General features: G+C 33.9%; 3 protein-coding genes across 6 annotated transcripts; all 3 read left to right on the top strand.

Moving 5' to 3' along the window:
* The first annotated feature begins 832 nt into the window (after positions 1 to 832).
* LOC18027775 (defensin-like protein 269) lies at positions 833 to 1,184 on the top strand. The gene is made up of 2 exons (XM_006409966.2): positions 833 to 900; positions 985 to 1,184. Exons 1-2 carry the CDS (start codon positions 846 to 848, stop codon positions 1,182 to 1,184), a joined length of 255 nt encoding a protein of 84 aa, XP_006410029.1. The 5' UTR covers positions 833 to 845.
* A 10,977-nt stretch (positions 1,185 to 12,161) lies between these two features.
* Positions 12,162 to 13,043, top strand: LOC112081547 (glutathione S-transferase T3-like). The gene has a single exon (XM_024148309.1). The coding sequence runs from the start codon at positions 12,162 to 12,164 to the stop codon at positions 13,041 to 13,043; it is 882 nt and encodes a 293-aa protein (XP_024004077.1).
* A 2,387-nt stretch (positions 13,044 to 15,430) lies between these two features.
* Positions 15,431 to 21,237, top strand: LOC18027694 (probable LRR receptor-like serine/threonine-protein kinase At1g56130). 4 transcript variants are annotated; one of them, XM_024160935.1, is made up of 24 exons: positions 15,431 to 15,692; positions 15,787 to 15,978; positions 16,081 to 16,152; positions 16,270 to 16,341; positions 16,442 to 16,513; positions 16,639 to 16,710; positions 16,842 to 16,913; positions 17,054 to 17,125; positions 17,290 to 17,361; positions 17,456 to 17,527; positions 17,622 to 17,693; positions 17,837 to 17,908; positions 17,986 to 18,051; positions 18,206 to 18,271; positions 18,396 to 18,440; positions 18,535 to 18,596; positions 18,706 to 19,061; positions 19,152 to 19,353; positions 19,447 to 19,605; positions 19,697 to 19,815; positions 19,886 to 20,096; positions 20,163 to 20,397; positions 20,485 to 20,635; positions 20,706 to 21,237. In XM_024160935.1, exons 2-24 carry the CDS (start codon positions 15,926 to 15,928, stop codon positions 21,072 to 21,074), a joined length of 2,814 nt encoding a protein of 937 aa, XP_024016703.1. In that variant the 5' UTR covers positions 15,431 to 15,692; positions 15,787 to 15,925; the 3' UTR covers positions 21,075 to 21,237. The 4 variants fall into 4 exon arrangements, with proteins under 4 accessions (XP_024016703.1, XP_024016702.1, XP_024016704.1 ...); XM_024160934.1 differs by lacking the exon at positions 19,447 to 19,605 and having other exon boundaries at positions 15,787 to 15,973; XM_024160936.1 differs by having other exon boundaries at positions 15,505 to 15,692; positions 15,787 to 15,973; positions 16,081 to 16,513.
* The last annotated feature ends 1,159 nt before the right edge of the window (positions 21,238 to 22,396 follow it).

Genomic DNA, 22,396 nt, shown 5'->3' with positions numbered 1-22,396 from the left:
TTTAAAACTTGGATACTGTTGTCGGGATTACTGGCACATGCTATCTGACTGAGGGACCTATTTTTTTTTTTTAGCTCATTTTTACAGCAAACTTAATAAACTTAATATAGGGGTTCAATTGTCTTTTTATTGTGAACAGAACCATAGCACAGTACATAATTTTCACGGCTTAATTTCCAAAGTTTCTCTAGGCAGATTGTGCAATTACTATACAGCTCTACATAAAATACATAATGGAGTAGATATTTAAGTTTGTGTAATTATATTGATTGGGGGATTTATAATTAAAATTATATTTAATAGTGAATTGCAAATTATATTGATGGATAGCAAAATATTTTGTTTATATTATATTTAATAATGTATCTACATATGTATTTTCTGTATTAAAAATGGAAGAGTATTTTGTTCAAATATGCCAATTAGACTAATAAAGAGAAAATGAAGATAATATATATATATAATTATATATATATATTTATTGCTTAAGAGAAAAATACCACAGATTTATTTACATCTATCTTCTATATAGTTCAGTTCTTTTAAATATTTTTATACAATTGATGTTTTTTTTACATAAAATGTCATAAATATTACAGATATGTTATTGTTATTAATTTGAGATAATATACTAAAACAAAAATGTCAAGTGGCCCAAAAAAGAAAAAGTGAAACCTTACTTCTTATATATGATTATTGCTTGCTAGATTGGTCACTGGAACCAAAAACTACTTACCATTTTTTAAAGATCACATATAACACAATATAAATAGACACTAAGATCATATGAGAATCTCAAAACACAATCATAAAACACATAGATCGACTTAAAAACTTGAAAATACATGGCATCATCAAAGACAACATTGATGATACTTCTCGTCGCACTCCTTCTCTCATGTTAGTCTCTCTCTCTCTCATGCTTCTTTTATATTTGAATTGAGTGATTATTTGTTATATGATTGAATGTATATATGTAAATAGGTGTATGGATATCAAATGCAAGGGAGATGATGAAACATCCACGAGATGTGGAGTGTGTTGGAGCATGTCCACCGACGACGATGCATCAATATCAATATTTTGGAAGTTGCTTTAAAGATGACGATTGCCGAAACAGTTGTTTCCAATCTTGCAAATTCCTAAAATGTTCAAATCATGAATGTGACTGCCAACAATGTTAGAAACCATGCTATGCATTTTTTAGGTTATAATAATTTTTTCTTTGATAAATTAAAACAAGTTATCTTAAAATAAAATAAATAAATAAATAAATAAAATTTCTGTTTAAAAACAAAGTAAAGCATTCAACTGCAAAATCTTTAATCATACATTTGTTTAAAAAATGTCGTTATTTATTGCGGATTCCTATTGACCAATTTTTTTTTTGGTGTTATAAAATTTTTGGTATTTTGATTTTCCTAATAAATTTCAGCTTTAGAAAAAAAATAACGCAACTTCAACATATTTTGGGTCCAAACTTCATTTATTAGTCATTCAACTATTTAAGTCATATGGCAATATTTATTTAATTAATTGTACATTTCTATTTTCTAGTGTTATTTGTTTTTGTGGAACATTAGCGACAATGAGACATGCATGTTTTCCTCTCTCAAGCCTCTAGGGAATACCATCTAGACATAAAATGGTGTTACAACAAATTGAACCCTTAGTTTTAAGTCAAATGTCAAACAAAATATACACGATATAAATACCATCAACAGCCAAAAGAGCAACTGGTGAAATTCATTCACTTGTGTATGTGATGTATCTTGATCTACTGAAACGAAAAATCAAACAAGCTTAGATTTAACCTACAACCGCTGGAGTATCCAGTATGGAGCGTATAGCTCCTTCTTGGATAGTACCTAGTAGATTGAAAATTAAATGAAATCTTATATTTTAAATTAATATTTGGTAGAAAACTCTAAAAAAATAAGTTGAATAGAATTATGTTAAAACAGAAACAATTTGAAATAAATATTATGATTATTTTAAATGTAATATTAATAACTTACTATTTTCTAAAGATATACTTCTATATGAAACAAAAATTCAGATTGATCAATAATAAGTATTTAGTCTAAATTTAATATTGAAGTTATATATATTTAAATGAATTTAATTTAAAACTTGTTTTTAATATTGAGATTAGTGTGATACCGTTGACGAAGATTTTTTATTTTGTTTCTAAGTCAAACAATAATGCGTTGGCTACCATGCATTTTTTCTCTGCATTTTATTCTTCTAAATTACTTTTTAAAACATATTTTTATTTCATGCTAATACTGAAATTAGTGTGATATCTATTTTCCTTTTATTTCTACTAAGTTATTTCCTGCGCTATGCTGCATGTGATTTTGTTTTTTATTTATAGGTTGATGTCAATGTGATGAACTTTTGATTTCAGGTTTATAATTGTAATTTTGGATATTACTGTTATTTCAAATTTAATTATAGCTAATATTTTTGCATATATATTTATATTTTTGAGTATTTCAGATATCCATTCGGGATTTTGTTCTCATTTAGTTTTGTTGACATTCTCACATTCTTTCTTTCTCTCACTCAGGTTTGTTTTCTTTCTCTCTTTCTCTCTTTACTCTTTTCTTTTGTTTCTCCTTACTTTCTCTCTCTCACACTCTCAATCTCTCTAGTACTCTGTTTCACTCTTTGTTTGGTGTTTGGTTTTTCTAAGTGATAACAAGATGAAACTTAGAGAGAAAAAGCTTTAAAGACTACATTTTGATATTGATCCAATCGATGCTTTTTTTTACAAAACACAACACACATATATAGTAGTTTTCTCTAACTACTACTTCTTAACTTCCATCATTCAGACACCTTAACTCTAATACCTAGGCTATCATACACAAGCCACACTACACTCACTTAGACTTCCAGCTACTTATCTTAATACTTTAACAACTACCATTTAGCTATTACAACAACTCTGACTTAGGCTTCTCTATGATTTCCGATTGCTGAACAAGTACAAGAAGTCAAATGGAACGATGAACTCACTCTTGCGAGTAATGCTAGAATTAGCAGCGCCGGGAAGCTAAGTTGGTATGGAAGAACTGCTGCTTAGCGGAAAATCCTTCTCTAGGCAGACACTTCCAAAAGGCGGAAGCATGAGGTAAATGCCTCCCAGCCAGGGGGCGGATCGAATCGGAGTTTCCTTACACACACACAATCGATCATTGACCAGCTTCTTCTTCTTCGACGACAATCTGTTGTTCTTCTTGAGCTTGCTTGCTTTTCTTCTTTCTTTTCCTTTTCACCAATATTTGCTTTTTCTTCTTGTTGAAGATTCAATCAAGGATTTCAACTTCAACAAGTTTTAACCATCCATATATTTATGACTGTCTGTTTAGTTCTCTTCCTCATATATAATTCGATCTGGTTTTGGGTTTTGGGTTCTAAAGAAGTCTGCTCTAAAAGTCAAACTTTTGGTCAATTGCAAAAATAACTTTTTCTTCTCGCAGACTGCAAGAAGAAGTCTACTACGAAAAGTCAAATATTTGGTCAAATGCAAAAATAACTTTTTTTTCTAGAAGACTTCAACGTGAAATTTTCCCAGCGGACTTTGAACGGATGTCTGCATTTTTTAAAATTTTTAAAATGCAATTTTATAAAATATTTGTAATGTTTTTTTAAATTTTTTAAAATTGTAAATGCATTTTAGGTATGATTCTTGCACCTGTATGAGTTTGATGTGTTTATGTGTTATAAATATAAAGTTATGAATTTTCTTGATTTAAAAGGTAATTAGCACATCTAAGCAGACTTCTAAAAGAAGTCTGTAGATAAAGTCTGCTGTTACGTATTAGCATATCATAGCAGACTGCATAAGAAGTCTGCCTAATTATTTTTTTTTTAAATTCATTTTTGAAATATTTGTTACTTGTAAAAATGATTTTTTTGTCTTGACATGTTTATTTGTTTTTTATGTTGCATCTATATGAGTTTGACGTTGTTATGTGTTATAATTACAAAGTAATGAATTTTCTTGTTTGATTTATCTATTTTTGCAGACTTCTAAAGAAGTTTAGAAGTCTACTTCCTTTCAATTATTTTTATTTGTTATTGTTCTTGCATTTGTATAAGTTTGAAAAATCAGTTATTCTTGCATTTACCTGTCATGGTTTGTCCTCAACTTTAACTATTGGCCACTTTTGTTAACGGTCTTGATATTATATAAATTACTTTATTAACGCGTACAATGTTAACAAACTCTTGTGGTCTGGTGGAAACAGACCCACTTGTTGCCCAAAGTACGTGGGTTCGAACCATTATGCTTCCAATTTTGGTTATTCTTTTTGTTTTTAAAAAGGGCATAATTGTAAAAAAACTTTCGTCTTCTATCTAGGTTTTTCGAGTTCTGCAACTCTTTTTCGTGGCCGCAAGCCAATTTTTTCACATAATCAGTCAGTTTTTTGCATTATTCTTATTATTCACACCTAAATCTTATAGATCTGGCATACATATATTGATTTCAAGTCTTAAACGAAGAAAAAAAAAAGAATTTTTAAAGAATTTGATTTCAAGTCTTCAACGACGGCCGCTTTTTGTTTTCAAGAGCTTTCGACTTTGCCTGCTTTTTCCTCTTCTTTGGAGGTTGGATTTCCAACGGATCAATCTCCCCAAGAAATTCTGACTCCCAATCCAAATCATCCTCTTCTTCTTCTTCTTCTTCGAGTTCTTCCTCTGAGTTACCAATCACATACGAGTTCTGAACAATACAGAAACAATGACAATACGAGGACATACAAGCAGCTTAGAAACCAGTGCAACCTTATCCAAAAAACCTTTGACACCATACGAGCATCATGAGTCGCATACAAATGAAGACTAAATCAATAAAAGCAAACAACACAAGAACTCATTTGACCTAATCAATTCCAGATTTATATGAAATCAGAAAACCGAAATTTCCCAGAACTAACCAGAGAAAGAGGAAGGTGCTCGAGTGAGCCCGTACGGCGATTCAAGGAAGTCCTCTGCGCGTCTGGAGCAAGAAATCGATTCTTCTTATCAGGGAGAGGCCATGTCCCTGGAATGGGACCAAAGAGCGTGTAAGGCTATAATAGCTAAAATTGATTAAAAAAACAACTAATAAAAGAGGAAATGAAGGTGAGCGACCTGCTACGAAGGAGGAGGAGAATGTGAGATGGAGATGGCGGCGACTGTGGTTAACGATGCGGTGGCGTAGCCCCGGTGGACTGAGACAGAAGCACCGCCACAGTGGAATTACACACTCCATCTTCTGTAATCGGAGAAATTTTGATAAGTGAACGAAGAACATAGCAAAAATGAAGAGCAGCAAGAAAGAAAGAGGATTACAGCAACAAAAAAATGCAGCGCCGTTTTTGGAGAGAGGGATCAAAGTGGAGAGTTTCTGATTTAGGGTAAAATCTCATTTATATAATAGGGCAAAAATATCCGGTTATATCTAGTTAGGTTAATTATTTCCGGTTTAAATCAATATTTTATTTTAATTTCGTTTACGGTTTGAGCAGACTTATAAAGAAGTCTACAACCCCAATTTAGAATTATTCACTTTTGATGTTTATCTTAGATGGTTTAAAATGATTCATTTTTATTAAATTATAATTTATATAGATCATACTTGTTGATATTTGATTTATAGAAACAAATTTCAGTTTAAATTATTTTTATATAATTTTAAAATTTAAATATAAGATTTAATAATATAGTAGACTTCTTTATAAGTCTGCTCTGCAGACTTCATTAATATTTGCAGACTTCGCAGGGTTAAAATCGTAATAGAGCCTTCCGTTTTTTTGTTTACTCATGTAGGAGATAATAGTAATTTCTCTACCCCTTTGACCTATTTTTGCAATAGGTTGAATTTGGGGTATACTTTTGCATTTGCATTCAAATTGTGGCCTATTTTTAGCAATTCCTTTTTTTTTTAACATAAATACTCTATACGTTACAAAATACATAATAGAGTAGATATTTAAGTTTGTGTAATTATATTGATTGGGGGATTTATGATTAAATTATATTTAATAGTGAATTGCAAATTATATTGATGGATAGCAAAATATTTTTTTTAAATATATTTAATAATGTATCTACATATGTATTTTGCTGTATTAAAAATGGAAGAGTATTTTGTTCAAATAGGCCAATTAGACTAATAAAGAGAAAATGAAGGTATTATATATATATATATATATATATATATATATATATATTGGGTAAGAGAAAAATACCACAGATTTATTTACATCTATCTTTTATATATTCCAGTTCTTTTATACATTTTTATACAATTGATGTTTTTTTACATAAAATGTCATAAATGTTACAGATATGTTATTGTTATTAATTCAAACAATTTAATTGTGTAATTTAATGGAGAATTTGAGATAATATATTAAAACAAAAATGTCATGGCCAATAGGGGAGAGAGTGAAACCTTACTATATATGATTATTGCTTGCTCGATTGGTCACTAGAACCAAAAACTTAATTATTTACCATTTTTTAAGGATCATATATAACACAATATAAATAGACACCAAAATCATATGAGAATCTCAAAACATAATCATAAAACATATAGATCGACTTAAAAACTCGAAAATACATGGCATCATCAAAGGCAACATTGATGATTCTTCTCGCCGCACTCCTTCTCTCATGTTAGTCTCTCTCTCTTATGCTTCTTTTATATTTGAATTGAGTGATTATTTGTTATATGATTGAATGTATATATATAAATAGGTGTGTGGATATCAAATGCAAGGGAGGTGATGAAACATCCACGAGATGTGGAGTGTGTTGGAGCATGTCCACGGACGTCGATGCATCAATATCAATATTTTGGAAGTTGCTTTAAAGATGCCGATTGCCGAAACAGTTGTTTCCAATCTTGCAAATCTCTAAAATGTATCAATCATGAATGTGTCTGCGGACAATGTTAGAAACCATCCTATGCAATTTTTAGATTATATAACAATTTTTTCTTTGATAAGTTAATACAAGTTATCTTACAAGAAAATAAAATAAAAACTATTCCTGTTTTTCTTGATGCCTTTTCATAGCTACAATTTAATTATTCATGCTTCTTTTAGGAAACGATTTTGTGTTTTGTTTTGTTAAGGATATCTTATAGAGGTAAGCTACATATATTTTGGATATGTGGGATTATACAAAGATTTGTCACACTAATCTTTCATAGCGAAAGAGATTACATATGAAATGTAATAAAACTGGCTACATTTTCTGTCACCACGTTAAATAAATCTACATTTTGCATCAATATGGGAACTACGCTGCTAATTTCTTAATTGTGGAACACCGGCGGTGATGAGACTTGTTTCGCTCTCGACGAGTCTCAGGAAGACATCATTATCATCTAGATATAAAAGTTGGTATTACAACACCAAGCCGCTCTATGTATTATATAAAACAGATTATAATTGTGCATACCATGTATATGTTATGTATATGCGTGTATGTCATGGGCTATATGTTTGAAAGTAACGGTGGGTAAAAGGGTTTATCTTTTTGGTTACGATCAGCAATTTAGTATAGAGAAAAGTAAGATTTCTTAAAGGGTTTAGTTTGGTGGTTGGGTTATAGGTCTTCGGTTGGGCCTGTGTTATGGAAGAAGTAAAATACCCATTTTTGAAATGTTCTAGTGCTTCACTTCGTATAAGATAGTGTCTGAGATTTATGGGTTTAAAAGCATGTTATGAATATGACTTTGTATCTTGTTAGGTTAGTTAAACTTAAATACTCATCTAAATTACTGCTGGTTACATCTCATTGCAGAGGAGAACAGGTACATGTCAATATGTCATGTGCACCGTGGAAGAGCTTATGCCATCTATTGGAATGCGGTATCATCTCAGCCAATTTTGGGGGGATCATCAAACGGATCTCTTCAAGAATATAAGTGTGCTTGATTCTAATGTTCTTAAATGGTCTGTTTTTCTCATAATTAACATAAGCTTCATTTATCCTAGTAAAAAAAAAAAAGAAAAAAGAAAAAAGTAAGAAAACAGACAAGTCACATGAGGACATACCACATCACAAAATTTGATCCACAACACACTGATAGTTATTCTAACAAGATATACCATCATAAACTTGGTAATTAATTCAAGTAAAATGATTTGGGATACTTGGGAAGCATCGAGATTTTCTCCACCAGTGGCCAATGCAACAGTGCCAGAATGTTTTAAATCGAGATGAATCTCATATCCGACCTGCTCAGTGCTCACCATGAAAAAATCTGGAAATTCAATATAACATGCATGCGATAACATGCACGCGTGATATATAATACCAAAAACCATAAGAGGAAACTGCATTTGTGTTAAATATGTCATATGTTCATTGATTATCGCATGTTAATTACATAAAATGATAAGTGATTAGTGATTACATATGCTCGAACCTGAGAGGTTTTTTGTTTTGTTTTAGATAGACTTTCACTTATTTCCATCTTTTTTTGCCAATCGTATATATCATATCGTATACGTAGACTTATATCTCCTGGTCCATCATAGAACTGTGTGGCCATCTGCTACCTGCCCATAGAAAGGGTTTGAAAAGGTACCCAATTGAATAGTGAATTATACCTGGGAAATCAATAAACACGTCATGGCCTACTTGGGTGGTTCTCATCCCTTTCAACCATGTCCAAGATTTCTTCTCAGTATCGTTCTGGAAACTCCTCACTGAGCCCGATTTTAAGATCGAGGGAAGAGCTTTCTTCTGTTTCGTCTTCTATATCATACTTCAATATATGTAACTATTTTGCAAATAAGCCCCAATACAAAAATTAAAAAAAAAACACAACAAACTAAATCATACAGTTTTATTTTTGTTGATGAACCTTTAAAAATAAAATAAAAATCCTCACTTCGATCCACCAACTTTAGAAGTCGTAAGTAAAAACTAAAATCACTAACTAACTTTTTCATTTTTATCAGAATAGGTTATAAACAAGGGTTAATTCTACAAAAAAAACATTTGCATATTCACAAGTGATCTTTCCCTTTAGTAAAGAAAATTCAACAAGTTTTCAAAAGTCTTTAATTCCACAAAAACATTTGCATATTCACAAGTCTTTCCCTTTAGGAGAGAAATTTCAACAAGTTTTCAAAAGTCTTTTATTCCACAAAAACATTTGCATATTCACAAGTCTCTCTTGACCATTAAGTGCATATTCCCAAAATATCATCAAGATGGAGGAAAGAGCCACGGAAAATGACAAAGCCAAAGAAACAGTAGCTGACACAAAAACTTGGGTTGAAATTAATTGTAATTGGATCGTTACGGTGGACCCCTTATCATCTTTTGCTTGGTACATATACAAGTCAATGAACTTAGAGCATCCTTAACGCTGAAAGTCAAATCAGTTTTTTATTGATTTTTTTTATTATTAAATTTGAGAAATATAAAAAAGAAAGAGAGAGAAATTGGTTAAAAAAACAGAAGAAAAAGAAAAGAAGAATTTTTTTTCTGACCAATCAAAAACTGACATGTGGCAGAAAAAAACATTTTTAATTGTCTCCAAATAAGAAAGGTTTTTGTATTTAACCAAATCCATTTCAATTTTTATATTAATCAATTTCTGTTAAAAACGCTTAAGAACATGTCCATCGCAGGATCGTCGAAAGAATGAGGCTCGAGTTCATAGAATTTAATGGGTTTAAAAAAATAGAATTAAAACCCAAAATCGACGGATCAGTTCATCCGGACGATCCTGATGAACCCGCCTCTTATCGACATGGCGTGACGTGAGTGGACGACGGATTGGAGTAATTTTCGGGAAGGAAAAAAATGGAGGGCCAAAAATTCATTTTTTCCCGAGTTTTTTTTCTCCGTTTCCCTTCTCCACGCGATTATCGTCGACTCTCACCCATCCGTCGAAACCGGAAAAATTTCCCGGTGAAGTGCTCATCCGAGAATCGCGCAACCGTTCATATTGTCAAGGTAAACTTCTGTTATCATCTTTCAGCTGTTTTCGTTTCGATTCGTTTCGATTAATTTCAAGAAATTAGGGTTAGCGATTTTTTGGGGAAAATTTTTGTTTTTGGTTAATCGGTGTTTTTGGGGGGGGGGGAATAGGGTGGATTACGAGTCCCGACACCTATTTGAAACCCGAGAATAGATTATGCGTCTTGTATTTGGAAGATTCGAAACAAAATTTACATCGATGAAATTTTAGGGTTTATGTAATTTGGGGGAAATTTGGGGCTTTCATTTTTTGTTGCAATTGGGGTCTAATTGGGTGTAATACATTGATTTTGAACCGCTGTAGCCCTATTTGGCATACGATTTCACGGTATATGATTGACTTGTTGAATTTTTTATCGATGAAATTAGGGTTTTTGCAATTTGTTGATTTGTGTGTTGAATATGTTTGAAGATGATTATGACTGATCGGGTTCATATGCTTGGATGTTTAATATGTTAGTAGATGTTTGAAGATGGTTGCCATTATCGATGATGAACCCAACTGTAGTGTTAGTTGATCATAACTTTGTTTTCATGATCGGTAGTTTAGGTTGTTTTCATGCATTATTATTAGTTGATAATAACTTTGTTTCAAGTGTATGTTTAGGTTGTTGCGTACTGATCTTAATCTTTGTTGATTTATGTGTTGCATATGTGAGTTGAATGCCATTGTCGAAGATGATTATGTTTCATCGGGTAAATATGCTTGGATGGTTTATCATGTATCATGTTAGATTTATATGATATGATATGATCATCTTATATATGTTTGCCATTGTCGATTATGAACTAAAATTTTCTTGATGTTTACATGATCTGTAGTGTAGACTACTTGGTAATATCTTTGTTTTCATGCTTGATGTTCACATGTGTATGTTTATGTTGTAGCTGACTGATCGTAAATTTTTTTGTTGACAGATAATGCCAAGCTACAGCAGTGGTTCTTCAGAGGAGGAGGTCCCCTACTGGGCTTACGCGGATACGACTTACGGCATACCCGAGAAGTGTTTCTGTGGCCGAGTAATCAAGCTCAAAGCAAACAAAGTCAGTCGCAAGTATTATGCTTGCCCGGAATGGATAAACGAGGTGATCTTTCTGTCTTCCTCAGGTCTTCATTTATTCGGGTTTGAAGTTCAACGAGTTCATGCATTATTATTTGCTAACAGTTTGTCATCAATGTAGGGCACTTTTGATCACATGCACCAATGGTGGGACGACGCAGTTACAGAACAGTGCGAGATTCTCGCGACCAGGATAGAAAACCAGAAGGACCTGATCCTCAGTGTTGATCGGGGTAGAATCAACACTGAATAGCTAGAAAGCCCTGATCCTCAGGCAATAGGAGAACTCCGTGAAGAGCTAGCAAGGCTTCAGGGAGAAGTGCGGAGTTTGAAGGAGCAGCTTGGTACTCCAGGTGACCGTTTGTCGATGCTGATTTACATTAGTGTTATTGCGGCTATTGCGTATATCTTTAGGGTTTAGGGATGGCTCATGTATTGTAGTTGTTTAGGGTTATGTTTAGTTGCATTCGGCTGTAGTAATGTACTTGTTTTAATGGGGTCTTTTAATCTTTTTTTTTGTGAGGATAACGTTTAATGGACTTCAACGGATCATGGTTTACTTTAAGGCATGCGGCTCACCCAGTAAAAACGTTCTCTTGTAACTAGCCTCGTTGTGTTTAATGTAGTTGGTAAAATGGTACATTGGTGTTGTTAGCTTTAAGAGTGGTTATGAATGCTTGATATGACATGTTAGGTTTAGGTTGTGTGATAAATGGTAGTTAAACCTGTTCAAACTTATTTACAATTTTTCCGAGAACTTGAAAACCCTGATTAAAAGACTCTCACCTACTATGTCATTAAAACTAACAGAGACTCACCCTTAAAGACACAGAAAAGACTGTCAACCATAATTTAAAAGATACTCAACCATAATTTTAAATATAAAAGACTATCTTTGACTCACTCTTTCTTTCCTCTCTCTTTAACTCTTTCCTCACTCTTTAACTCTTTCCTCACTCTTTAAAAACACTCGGTCACTCTTTTCACTCTCTTTTTTTGTTTACATTGTTCAATTTCTGTAACTTTCTTCTTTCTTTTACTCTCATCCACTCTTTCTTTCTTTCACTCCCTTTCGTAGCTTTGAATCTTTTTATGGATTCTCAGAACTCTTTTACCCACTCGGAAGGGTTTGTCAACCTTTTAACCAGTCAGTTGAACCCTGAATCGTACTCGCCTTGCATAGATTTAGTTGGATCATCAGACATTCCTTTGTTTAGTACACAAGGATCTGATGATCCTCCTGATACTGCGCTGAAGAGGAAAATCTGGTCGCCGAAGGAAGACTTGGTCCTCATAAGCGCGTGGCTCAACACTTCGAAGGACCCGATAGTCGGTAATGAACAGCATTTAGGATCGTTCTGGAAGCGGATTCAGTTATACTACAACGCAAGCCAAGATATTGAAGGACTGCCAAGGAGACAGTGGTCTCAGTATAAGCAACGCTGGGGGCGTATAAATGATCAGGTGTGCAAGTTTGTGGAATCATACTCGGCTGCGCTGAAGGAGAAATCAAGCGGTCAGAATGAAAACGATGTGATGAAGCTTGCACATGAGATATTCTTTAATGATTACTCCATAAAGTTTGCCTTCGAACATGCCTGGCGAGAGTTGAGGCACGACCAAAAATGGTGCACGAGTAGCCAAGATGTGACGTCGATGAAAAGAAGAAAGGTTGAGGACTCGGCTCAGTCCTCAACCACCATACCTGCAGGCGATAATGAAGATGTAGTCGAGGTTCGTCCACCAGGAGTCAAGGCATCGAAGGCCAACGCAAAGGCATCACGTGTTAAGCCCAAGAACAAGGACATGAAGGAGTTCTCTTCCATGTGGGAAATGAAACAAAAAGATCTAGAGTTGAAAGATAAGATTAGGGACAAGAGGATTCTTGAGAGCCTTTTGGAAAAGTCAGAACCACTTACTGATATTAAAATAAACCTGAAAAACAAGTTAATTAGTGCTATGTATGGCCTTTAGGTATGAACTATGAAATTTGTATGTTTAGTTTCTTTTGTTTAGGATGGTTTTTGTTATGCACTTTGTTTGATGATACTTTGTATTGAACTTCGGTTTGTATGTTATTTTAATTATGAACTTTGTTATGCTATGGGTTTTTGGCTTATTTCTATATATGTTCGGGCTTTAGATATATGAAATTTGAAGTATGCCATTTTTCTCTTGTTTGGCTATATTTCAAATACAGACTTGGTTCTGTATAGCTTTGGTTTATTTCTATGTTGCCTCGTTGTTCCATTTACTTTCTGTGAATTACATCCACATATAGCTTACGTTTCTTTACGTTTCTTTACTGACGTATTTACGTATCTTTGCAGGTTGTGTCACAGCCACTTGGTCAGTACAAGTTGGCTGACACGTCCGTGACCAATATTGGAGGGGCCAAATGCTTTTGTTGTATTCTCAACTCACCGCTTATTTTCTTATGTAATAGAGACCATATGTTCACAACTATCTTTGTAGCCACATATTGTAACATTCACCCGTGTATTTATATTAGACTTAACACTTGTACGTTATTTCATAGTTGCAATCTTCTTTCTGTCTCATATTGCTCTCAACTCTTTTTTTTTGGACGACTCTTTGTCAACATCTTTCTCATCTAAACACAAACCTCTTCATCAAACACAAGAAAAGCTTTTAAACTATTACTTGGTCGAATTCTTATTTTGGCTCAAACTTTTCATCAATTTATTTCTTATCACATACATAAAAACACCAAAAATATGGCAGCATCTTCTAGCAATGGATGGGAAGATTCAAATGATGATGCAATTGATGATGCATTTGATGATATGTTCGATCAGAGGTTTGATGCCAAATTCGATTCTATTCTTAATCAGCTTGCGGAAAAAAAGAAAAAAAAAGAGAGCATATATTGAAAGAGAGAGGGAACAAGGTCACAATCGGTTATGGAATGACTATTTCAGTGATGATGCAACCTATCCACCACATATTTTCCAACGCCGTTTTAGAATGACCAAGGATTTGTTCATGCATATTGTTCAGCGCCTCTCCACAGAAGTTCCGTACTTTCAACAAAGAAGAAATGCCATCGGAAGATTAGGTCTATCTCCTCTACAAAAATATACGGCAGCAATTCGTATGATGGCATATGGTACCGCAGCTGATGCAGTTGACGAATATCTCCGGCTCGGTGCTAGTATGGCATTGTTATGCTTGGAAAATTTCACTGAGGGTATAATATCCTTGTTTGGGGATGAGTATTTGAGAAGACCCACAGCTGATGATGATCTACGACGCTTACTGGACATTGGAGAGTCCCGGGGCTTTCCAGAGATGATAGGAAGCATCTATTGTATGCATTGGGAATGGAAGAATTGTCCTATCGTATGGAAAGGACAATATACACGCGGATCAGGAAAATCGACAATGAAGCAGTAGCATCCAAAGATCTTTGGATATGGCACGCATTTTTTGGACCTCCAGGTACGTTAAATGATATTAACGTTCTTGATCGTTCACCAGTTTTTGATGACATCTTGCATGGTCGAGCTCCAAAAGTGAGATATTGGGTAAACGGTAACGAGTACTGTTTGTCATACTATCTCACAGACGATATTTATCCCAAGTGGGCAACATTTATAGAATCGATTCATCTTCCTCAAGGACCCAAAAATAAGTTATTCGCAACAGCTCAAGAATCCGTCCGAAAAGATGTTGAGCGTGCTTTTGGCGTTCTGCAAGCTTTGCAATAATTAAAAATCTAGCTCTTTTTTAGGATAAAGAAAAGATTGGCAAGATTATGCGGGCCTCTATTATATTACACAATATGATAGTAGAAAACGAACGAAATCGCTACAATCTATCCAATTTAGAAGAATTCCAACAAGCAGAAAGAAGCGAAAATTCACATGTCGATATGACGTATTCTACTACTAGGCCTACAAATATCTCAAATTTGATGATGGCGAAACGAAACGAAGTCCGTGACAACGAGATACATGAACGATTGAAAGCGGATTTAATCGAAAATATCTGGAATAAATTTGGTACTTCTTAAATGATTTAAGTATTTCTATATTTCAAATGTTCTATGTTTTTAATTTTCTTGTAATACATTTTTTTTTCTTTTTTAGCCGTGTTTAAAATTATAAGTAATAAATTATATTTCATTTTTTTAGTAATGGTGTGTTTAAATTTATTTCTTTTAATAAGTTTAATTTCAAAAAAAAAAATTCCGGATGAACCCATTTTTGGGTTTACTACTGGAACCACAACACACCTGAGTTCTTCCCACAATTTTTTTTTTTTAAAATTAATTTTAATTTTTAGTGAACCCCATTGAGGGGTTCAGCAATGGACATGCTCTAAAAGACAGTGTTGAGGATGCTCTAAGTTAATTCTAAAGATAATTTAAGAAAACAAATAAATTTAAGACAGCATTTAAGGAGACGCTTAGTTCTACTTGTAGTAAGATAGACAGACCGTTGTTGTGAACCAAAAAAATAAAAAGAGAGTACGAACCTCCGACGTCGACGATGCCCACGTATCTGCTCCTCACCGTCTGGTTCCTTTTGTGTATTCCTGGTTCGGTTCATCTGGTTCAAGCTCAAAACCGAACCGGAGCCACTACTCATCCCGAAGATGGTCTCTCTACTCTGTTTTCGAAACAACTTAACTACAAGTTGTTTGGTTTAAATAAACTGACGTCTGACGTTTTTGTTGTGGGAATAAACAACAGCGCGAGCTTTGAACTCCATCTTCGCGGCTTGGAAGATACAGGCGGGGGAACATTGGAACATCAGCGGCGAACTTTGCTCCGGCGCCGCCATCAACAAGGACATCGTCATCGACGATGAAAACTACAACCCTTTTATCAAATGCGATTGCAGTTTCGCCAACTTCACAAAGTGCCGCATCATCGCCCTGTACAGTACATCCTCTCTGGCTCTCTCTCTCTCTCTCTCTCTTTATTTTGTCTGAATTTGTGAATTAACCCACTGAATGTTGCCATGTTGTTCTTTCACTTCCACAGCAAGATTTATGAGAAAGATGTTGCAGGACCTATACCTCCACAGCTTTGGAATTTGACCTACCTCATCAACCTGTATAGACTTTAATTTTTTACGTTTTTCTTTATTCTTTTTCTTTATCATCATTAAGACTGACTTTGGCTCCAAAACTCCTAATTATTCAAAAAAATCACATGCCTCCTTCTTTTTAGGAACCTGGCTCGAAATTTGCTTACAGGCTCCATTTCTCCTGCAATTGGAAATTTGATTCGAATGGAATGGCTGTATGGCTGTTGATTGAATGAAACGTTCTTCTTCTTTTTTTTTTTTTTGTAATCTCTCTTTCTTGTCACTCACGCTCCAACTGTTTCTTAACTACTGTAGAACTTTTGGGGTCAATGCCCTGTCTGGCCCCTTTCCCAAGGAAATTGGTTTGCTTACAGAATTGAAATCGCTGTAATTAATTATGCTTCTTCTTCTTCATTCATTCTTATTAAAAACAAATATCATAAATATATGTCAGATTTTGATATTTCCTTATTATTCAACCTATTTTGTATATATTTTCTGCATGCATGCAGTGGTATTGGTCTAAATAACTTTTCTGGTTCTATACCAGCTGAGATTGGGAATTGTAAGAAACTACTGAAATTGTGAGTATAACAAATTAAATTATTTTCATGTATTCATTTCTGCAGTGTTTTAATTCAAATATGAGAACTTAATTAATATTCTTTCAAAATCATCGTCTAGTGTTGTAAGCATTTTTTACAATTTTTTGCAGCTACCTAGGAGATTCTGGACTTACAGGGGGAATACCTTTATCATTTGCTAATCTTGTAGAGTTGGAGGACGCGTAAGATTTTATTTTTTAATTAATTCGAATATCATTTAGTTATACCGTTGGATTTCTACATTTTTGTAATCTGTTGATATTACTTCACATTCTTTCTTCGTTTTTCCATGAGGTGATTTTTTCCTTACTGTTTGCAACAGTTGGATTCACAATATGGACCTTACTGGTCGGATACCCGAATTTATAGGAAAATGGACCAAACTTACGATCTTGTAAGAATGATTTCATTTTTTTTGCAGGGTTATATATATCTAATGTATTTGTTACATTGCTCTTGTTTTTAGATTTACTTTATCGTAATTTTTACTCTTAGTGGAAAATTTTTCATGACATTTAAACTTTGATATTCAGCGATTGCTATCATGTTTTGCTACAGGACAATTTTCGGAACTGGTTTGAGTGGTCCGATACCGTCGTCATTTTCCAACTTAACTTCTCTTAAAGAATTGTATGTGTTGTTGCATTGTTTTCAGAATAATTCCTTGTTTACTGTTTTCTCTGTCTTTCCCTCTCTCCTCGACATAATTCTATCCTAAATGTAGGAGGCTTGGTGATATATCCAATGGAAGCTCTTCTCTTGAATTCATTAAAGAAATGAAATCTCTAAGTATATTGTAAGGCAACAATTCTACTCCAATTCATGAACTATATAATTCCCTCTCCTTCTTACGTGTATTTAATTGACTAGCATTGATAAATGTGTCGCAGAGAATTGAGGAACAGCAATCTCACTGGGACAATACCCTTTAACATCGGGGAATACTCAAATCTGACAAAAGTGTAAGTTCAACATACATCTAGCTAATCTGTAAAATGAGTGATATGATCTGTTATCATGCATTTTTGATATTATTATTTCTCATTTTTCCTCATTCATTGAAGTTAATTTGTTACCGTGTAATTTGTACATCTCTGTTTTCCAGTGATTTAAGTTTCAACAAACTGCATGGACCAATTCCGGCTTCACTTTTCAACTTAAACCAACTTACTCACTTGTAAGTTTTCTACTTCTTTTAGGTCTATAATGTTCATATCTACCAAATGAAAAAAAAAATTGTTGTCTTCATATTAGGTTTTTGGGGAACAACACGTTGAATGGTTCTTTGCCCACTCAAAAGATTGAGACTTTGAGCAATATGTGAGTTACAAAGTCCTTTAAAATTGATCATCTTTTGAAAGCTACAAATTCATGATATAGACTCAACTTTTGTACAAGATATATAATCAGATAACTGTTTTGGAATATATTTCATTTCTTGTAGATCCTAATCATTCTTCTTTTATTCTTCCAGAGATGTTTCGTACAATGATTTGTCTGGTAGTCTTCCTTCATGGGTCAGCTTACCAAACTTGAAACTGTAAGTAAAGTAATCACTATATCTATAGTACTTATATATATATTCACGGTGTACTTCAATGTCAGATATTTTTATATCAAATTATTTATTAGAATCATAACAAAACTATATGTAATTGGTGCAGCAACCTTGTTGCTAACAACTTCATCTTGGAAGGTCTGGACAAGAGGTGATTTTTATCAAATATGATTCTTGTTGGTGCCTGAAATTCCACTTTCATCTTGTTTTCTTCTTGTTAAATATATTTTCATTTGTGAATAAAGGATTTTACCAGGACTGAAGTGCCTGCAGAAGAATTTCCCCTGCAATCGAGGCAAAGGAATCTGTTAGTGTGACAAAGAGACATCATCATAACCGTTGTGCTTGTATATTCTTGTTGGAAAGAAAACACATTTTCTTAAAGTGTTTTTTTTTTTTTATTGGCTGATGTTTAGATTCTGATTTTTCAATAAACTGCGGAGGCCCACAAATACAGTCTGTAAACGGAGCAGTATTTGAGAGAGAGGACGAGAATCTTGGAGCAGCTTCATTTTTCGTGAACGATGTTCAGAGATGGGCAGCCAGTAGTGTTGGACTTTTTGCCGAGAGAATCAATAATGTATGGGTTATCAACACTGTAGACGCAGAGCTTTTTCAGTCAGCAAGACATTCTTCATCTTCACTACGGTATTATGGGTTGGGGCTAGAAAATGGAGGCTATACCGTAACACTTCACTTTGCTGAAATAAAAATTCTTGATCCTAACTCTTGGAAAGGTCTAGGAAGACGATGTTTTGACATTTATGTCCAGGTCTGCCCTACCCGCTTTTACAAGTTAACTTTGTTTGGTGTAATAATAATCTTCTTGTTGAATTCTGAGACCTAACTCTGTGTTTTCCAGGGAAGACTTGTTGAAAAGGACTTTGATATACGCAAAACAGCTGGTGAAAATACTGTTGTTGGAACAGTTCAGAAAGAATATAAAGCAAATGTATCAGAAAATTACCTTGAAGTTCATCTTTTATGGGCTGGCAAAGGAACAATTAGTGTTCCTATTCTAGGTGTTTACGGGCCACTAATATCTGCCGTCAGTGCAAAACCAGGTATCACAACAGCTAGCTAATTCTTTTTTTTTCTTCTTTTGCTTGAATTTTTTTGTTTCTTTCTTCTTTTGCTTACATATTGTTGTTGTTCAGATTTTACACCAACTGTAGCTAACAAGCCACCATCAAAGAAAAAGTATAGGACTAGTATTGTTGTGGGTGCTATTGTTGGCCTAGGACTTTTGAGCATCTTAGTAGGCGTTTTTATCTTCATCATTCTAAGAAGCAGGAAACGTTATACAGATGATGAAGGTATATATAGATGTCATAACTACATAAACAAGCCATTGATCTTGAATATATTCTTTCATATTGGTTCATATATATTTTTGTTTTGTTGCAGAGCTGCTTGGTATGGACGTAAAGCCTTACACTTTTGCATACTCTGAACTTAAGAGTGCCACTCAAGATTTCAATCCCTCAAACAAGCTTGGAGAGGGAGGATTTGGGTCTGTTTATAAGGTAAGCGCCATATCAAAAATTAACAAAATGCACTTGTTTGCTTTTGTTATGATTTAACACATATTGACAGGGAAACCTGAGTGATGGAAGAGAGATCGCGGTGAAAGTGTTGTCTGTTGGATCCCGACATGGGAAAAGACAATTTGTTGCAGAAATCGTAACAATTTCTGCAGTTCTGCATCGCAACCTAGTAAAACTTTACGGATGCTGCTATGAAGGAGATCATCGTTTGCTCGTATATGAGTACCTACCAAATGGAAGTCTCGACCAAGCACTATTTGGTAACGAACAGAAAGATTAGTTATGTATCTTATATATTTTACACCAAGCTGATTTGGATGTTGCAGGAGGTGAAAACACTTTACATCTTGATTGGTCAACCCGTTTTGAGATATGCATGGGAGTAGCCAGAGGTCTAGCCTACCTCCATGAGGATGGGAGTGTTCGCATAGTACACAGGGATGTGAAGGCTAGCAATATTTTGCTTGACTCTAAGCTGCTCCCAAAAGTTTCAGATTTTGGGCTTGCAAGGCTATACGATGACAATAAAACCCATATGAGTACCAAAGTGGCAGGGACCATGTACGTATCCCCAAACCCTTTTAACTTTTTTCTACTTTTGCAATAATACTATGGAGTTTATAACACATGATTGGGGAACCAATGTAGTGGATATCTTGCGCCAGAGTATGCCATGCGTGGACACTTATCAGAGAAAACAGATGTGTATGCCTTTGGTATTGTGATTCTTGAGCTAGTGAGTGGAAGACCAAACTCTGATTGGAGCCTGGATGATGAAAGAAAATATCTTGTTGAATGGGTAAGTCCTTGTTAGTTATATACGTTTTGATTAGAAATGGTATAAGCCGATATAATCTTGGTGTATATAGGCATGGAATCTACACGAGAAAAGCCGTGAAGCTGAACTAATCGATCATAAGTTGATGGAGTTCAACATAGAAGAAGTGAAACGCATGATAGGCATTGCTCTGCTGTGCATTCAAGCATCTTATGCCTTGAGACCACCGATGTCAAGAGTGGTAGCCATGCTTTCAGGAGATGTTGAGGTCAATGATGTAACTTGCAAGCCAGGCTACCTAACTGACTGGAGTTTTGATAACACCTCAAGCTCTTCTTTCAGCGCCTTTCAAACTAAAGACACAAGCGCTTCTTCTTCGTCCTACTCCACGAGCTTTGTGACGCCCAAAGACGGGGACTTTAAGCCAATGCTTGGACTCAAGATCAATGAGGGGAGATGACAATGTTTCCTCTTATCTACTATAGACCTTTGTATATGTATTTCTTCGTTGGTTGGAAAAACATACAGTATTTCACTTGGATTCAATAACAGATTTTGATGTGTTGAAAGAATTTGATGATCGTCAATCGTGACTTCGTTATTGATGTTGAAAGTTGAAACCCCTCCTTGTTTTTACTTCATTTGAAAATTTGTTACGTATATAGAAAAAGCTTCAATTTATGGTTGACTGTGTTCTGATTTCTGATTTGAAGGTTCTGATTATATATAATTGATCTTTTTTTGTGGCAGTAGTTATGACTGACTGACGAGCTTAGAAGTTTCCTGGAGTTGAATCTTCCTAAAGTTAAAAAAAAAAAAAAATCAAACACGATATTCATATAACCATTACTACATAAATACCATCAACAGCCAAAAGAGCTTCTTGTGAAAATCATTTACTCCTTCAACAAATGCAAATAGAGCTACACCCACTTGTTTATGTGAAGCTTGATGCATCTTGATCTACTGAAACAGAAACCCAAAACAAACTTGAATTTAGCCTAGGACCGAGGGGGTATCTAGTACTTGGGTAGATTGAGTATCCTCCTTTAGTTAGCATGTAGAACATTTGATCGGTGTTAGAATAAGTGATGTTGGAGTCGTAAAAGTGGTTGGAAAAGATTTCGATGTTGGTCCATTTAGAATCATGAAAATATTAGTACTATCCTCTCTCAGTTTTTTCTTTTCCATCAATTGGTAAATTTTTCTACATTGAGGTCTAGTAATTTTTTATGAGGACTTATTATATCATTTATTTATAGGGTTTACCAGAAAGGAAAAAAAAAATCTTTTTAGTAATTTAACTAAAAAGCAAGTGCATATAAGTATGTTCGTGTAATAATGGACCTAATTTATCTGTTGTGCATAAGAGTAGAAGACAACATAAAATAAAATTAAAGAATTTTTACATGTATATGTATAACTATAAAAAATAAAAAATGAATAATTTGTCCATCGCAAAAAGAATTAAAAGCATTCATATTTACAAGGAAGGAATAAATAAGGTATATAATTACTGAAAAAAAAAGGTACACAATTTGGTAGTAATAAATTGCGTTTAAAAGTTAAGAAACAGAAATTTATATGATAATTATATATATATATATATTTTTCAAATATATATATATATATCATATCTCACATAATATGTGGAACCAAATGACTCCTTTAACAGATATGTTGGTCAATTACGACCGCAAGACATAGAAACAACATCTATAAAATATAAAAGTAAACCCTAAGTTTTTTTAGATAAATACCAAAAAATATCAGACTTTTGTT

This window comes from Eutrema salsugineum, unplaced genomic scaffold (assembly GCF_000478725.1).
Source record: "Eutrema salsugineum unplaced genomic scaffold, Eutsalg1_0 scaffold_10, whole genome shotgun sequence".
NCBI lineage: Eukaryota > Viridiplantae > Streptophyta > Magnoliopsida > Brassicales > Brassicaceae > Eutrema > Eutrema salsugineum.
Note: the sequence above shows the minus strand (reverse complement) of the source record. Positions and strands in the feature narration are given on the sequence as shown.

What these genes read in the sequence shown, in the direction of transcription:
- LOC18027775 (XM_006409966.2), top strand. Translation starts at nt 846, where the DNA reads ATGGCATCATCAAAGACAACATTGATGATACTTCTCGTCGCACTCCTT. An exon ending in CGTCGCACTCCTTCTCTCAT is followed by an intron (nt 901 to 984) that starts GTTAGTCTCTCT and finishes ATATGTAAATAG; the next exon opens with GTGTATGGATATCAAATGCA.
- LOC112081547 (XM_024148309.1), top strand. Translation starts at nt 12,162, where the DNA reads ATGGATTCTCAGAACTCTTTTACCCACTCGGAAGGGTTTGTCAACCTT.
- LOC18027694 (XM_024160934.1), top strand. Translation starts at nt 15,584, where the DNA reads ATGCCCACGTATCTGCTCCTCACCGTCTGGTTCCTTTTGTGTATTCCT. An exon ending in TTGATTCGAATGGAATGGCT is followed by an intron (nt 16,342 to 16,441) that starts GTATGGCTGTTG and finishes TAACTACTGTAG; the next exon opens with AACTTTTGGGGTCAATGCCC. An exon ending in TTAAACCAACTTACTCACTT is followed by an intron (nt 17,909 to 17,985) that starts GTAAGTTTTCTA and finishes TCTTCATATTAG; the next exon opens with GTTTTTGGGGAACAACACGT.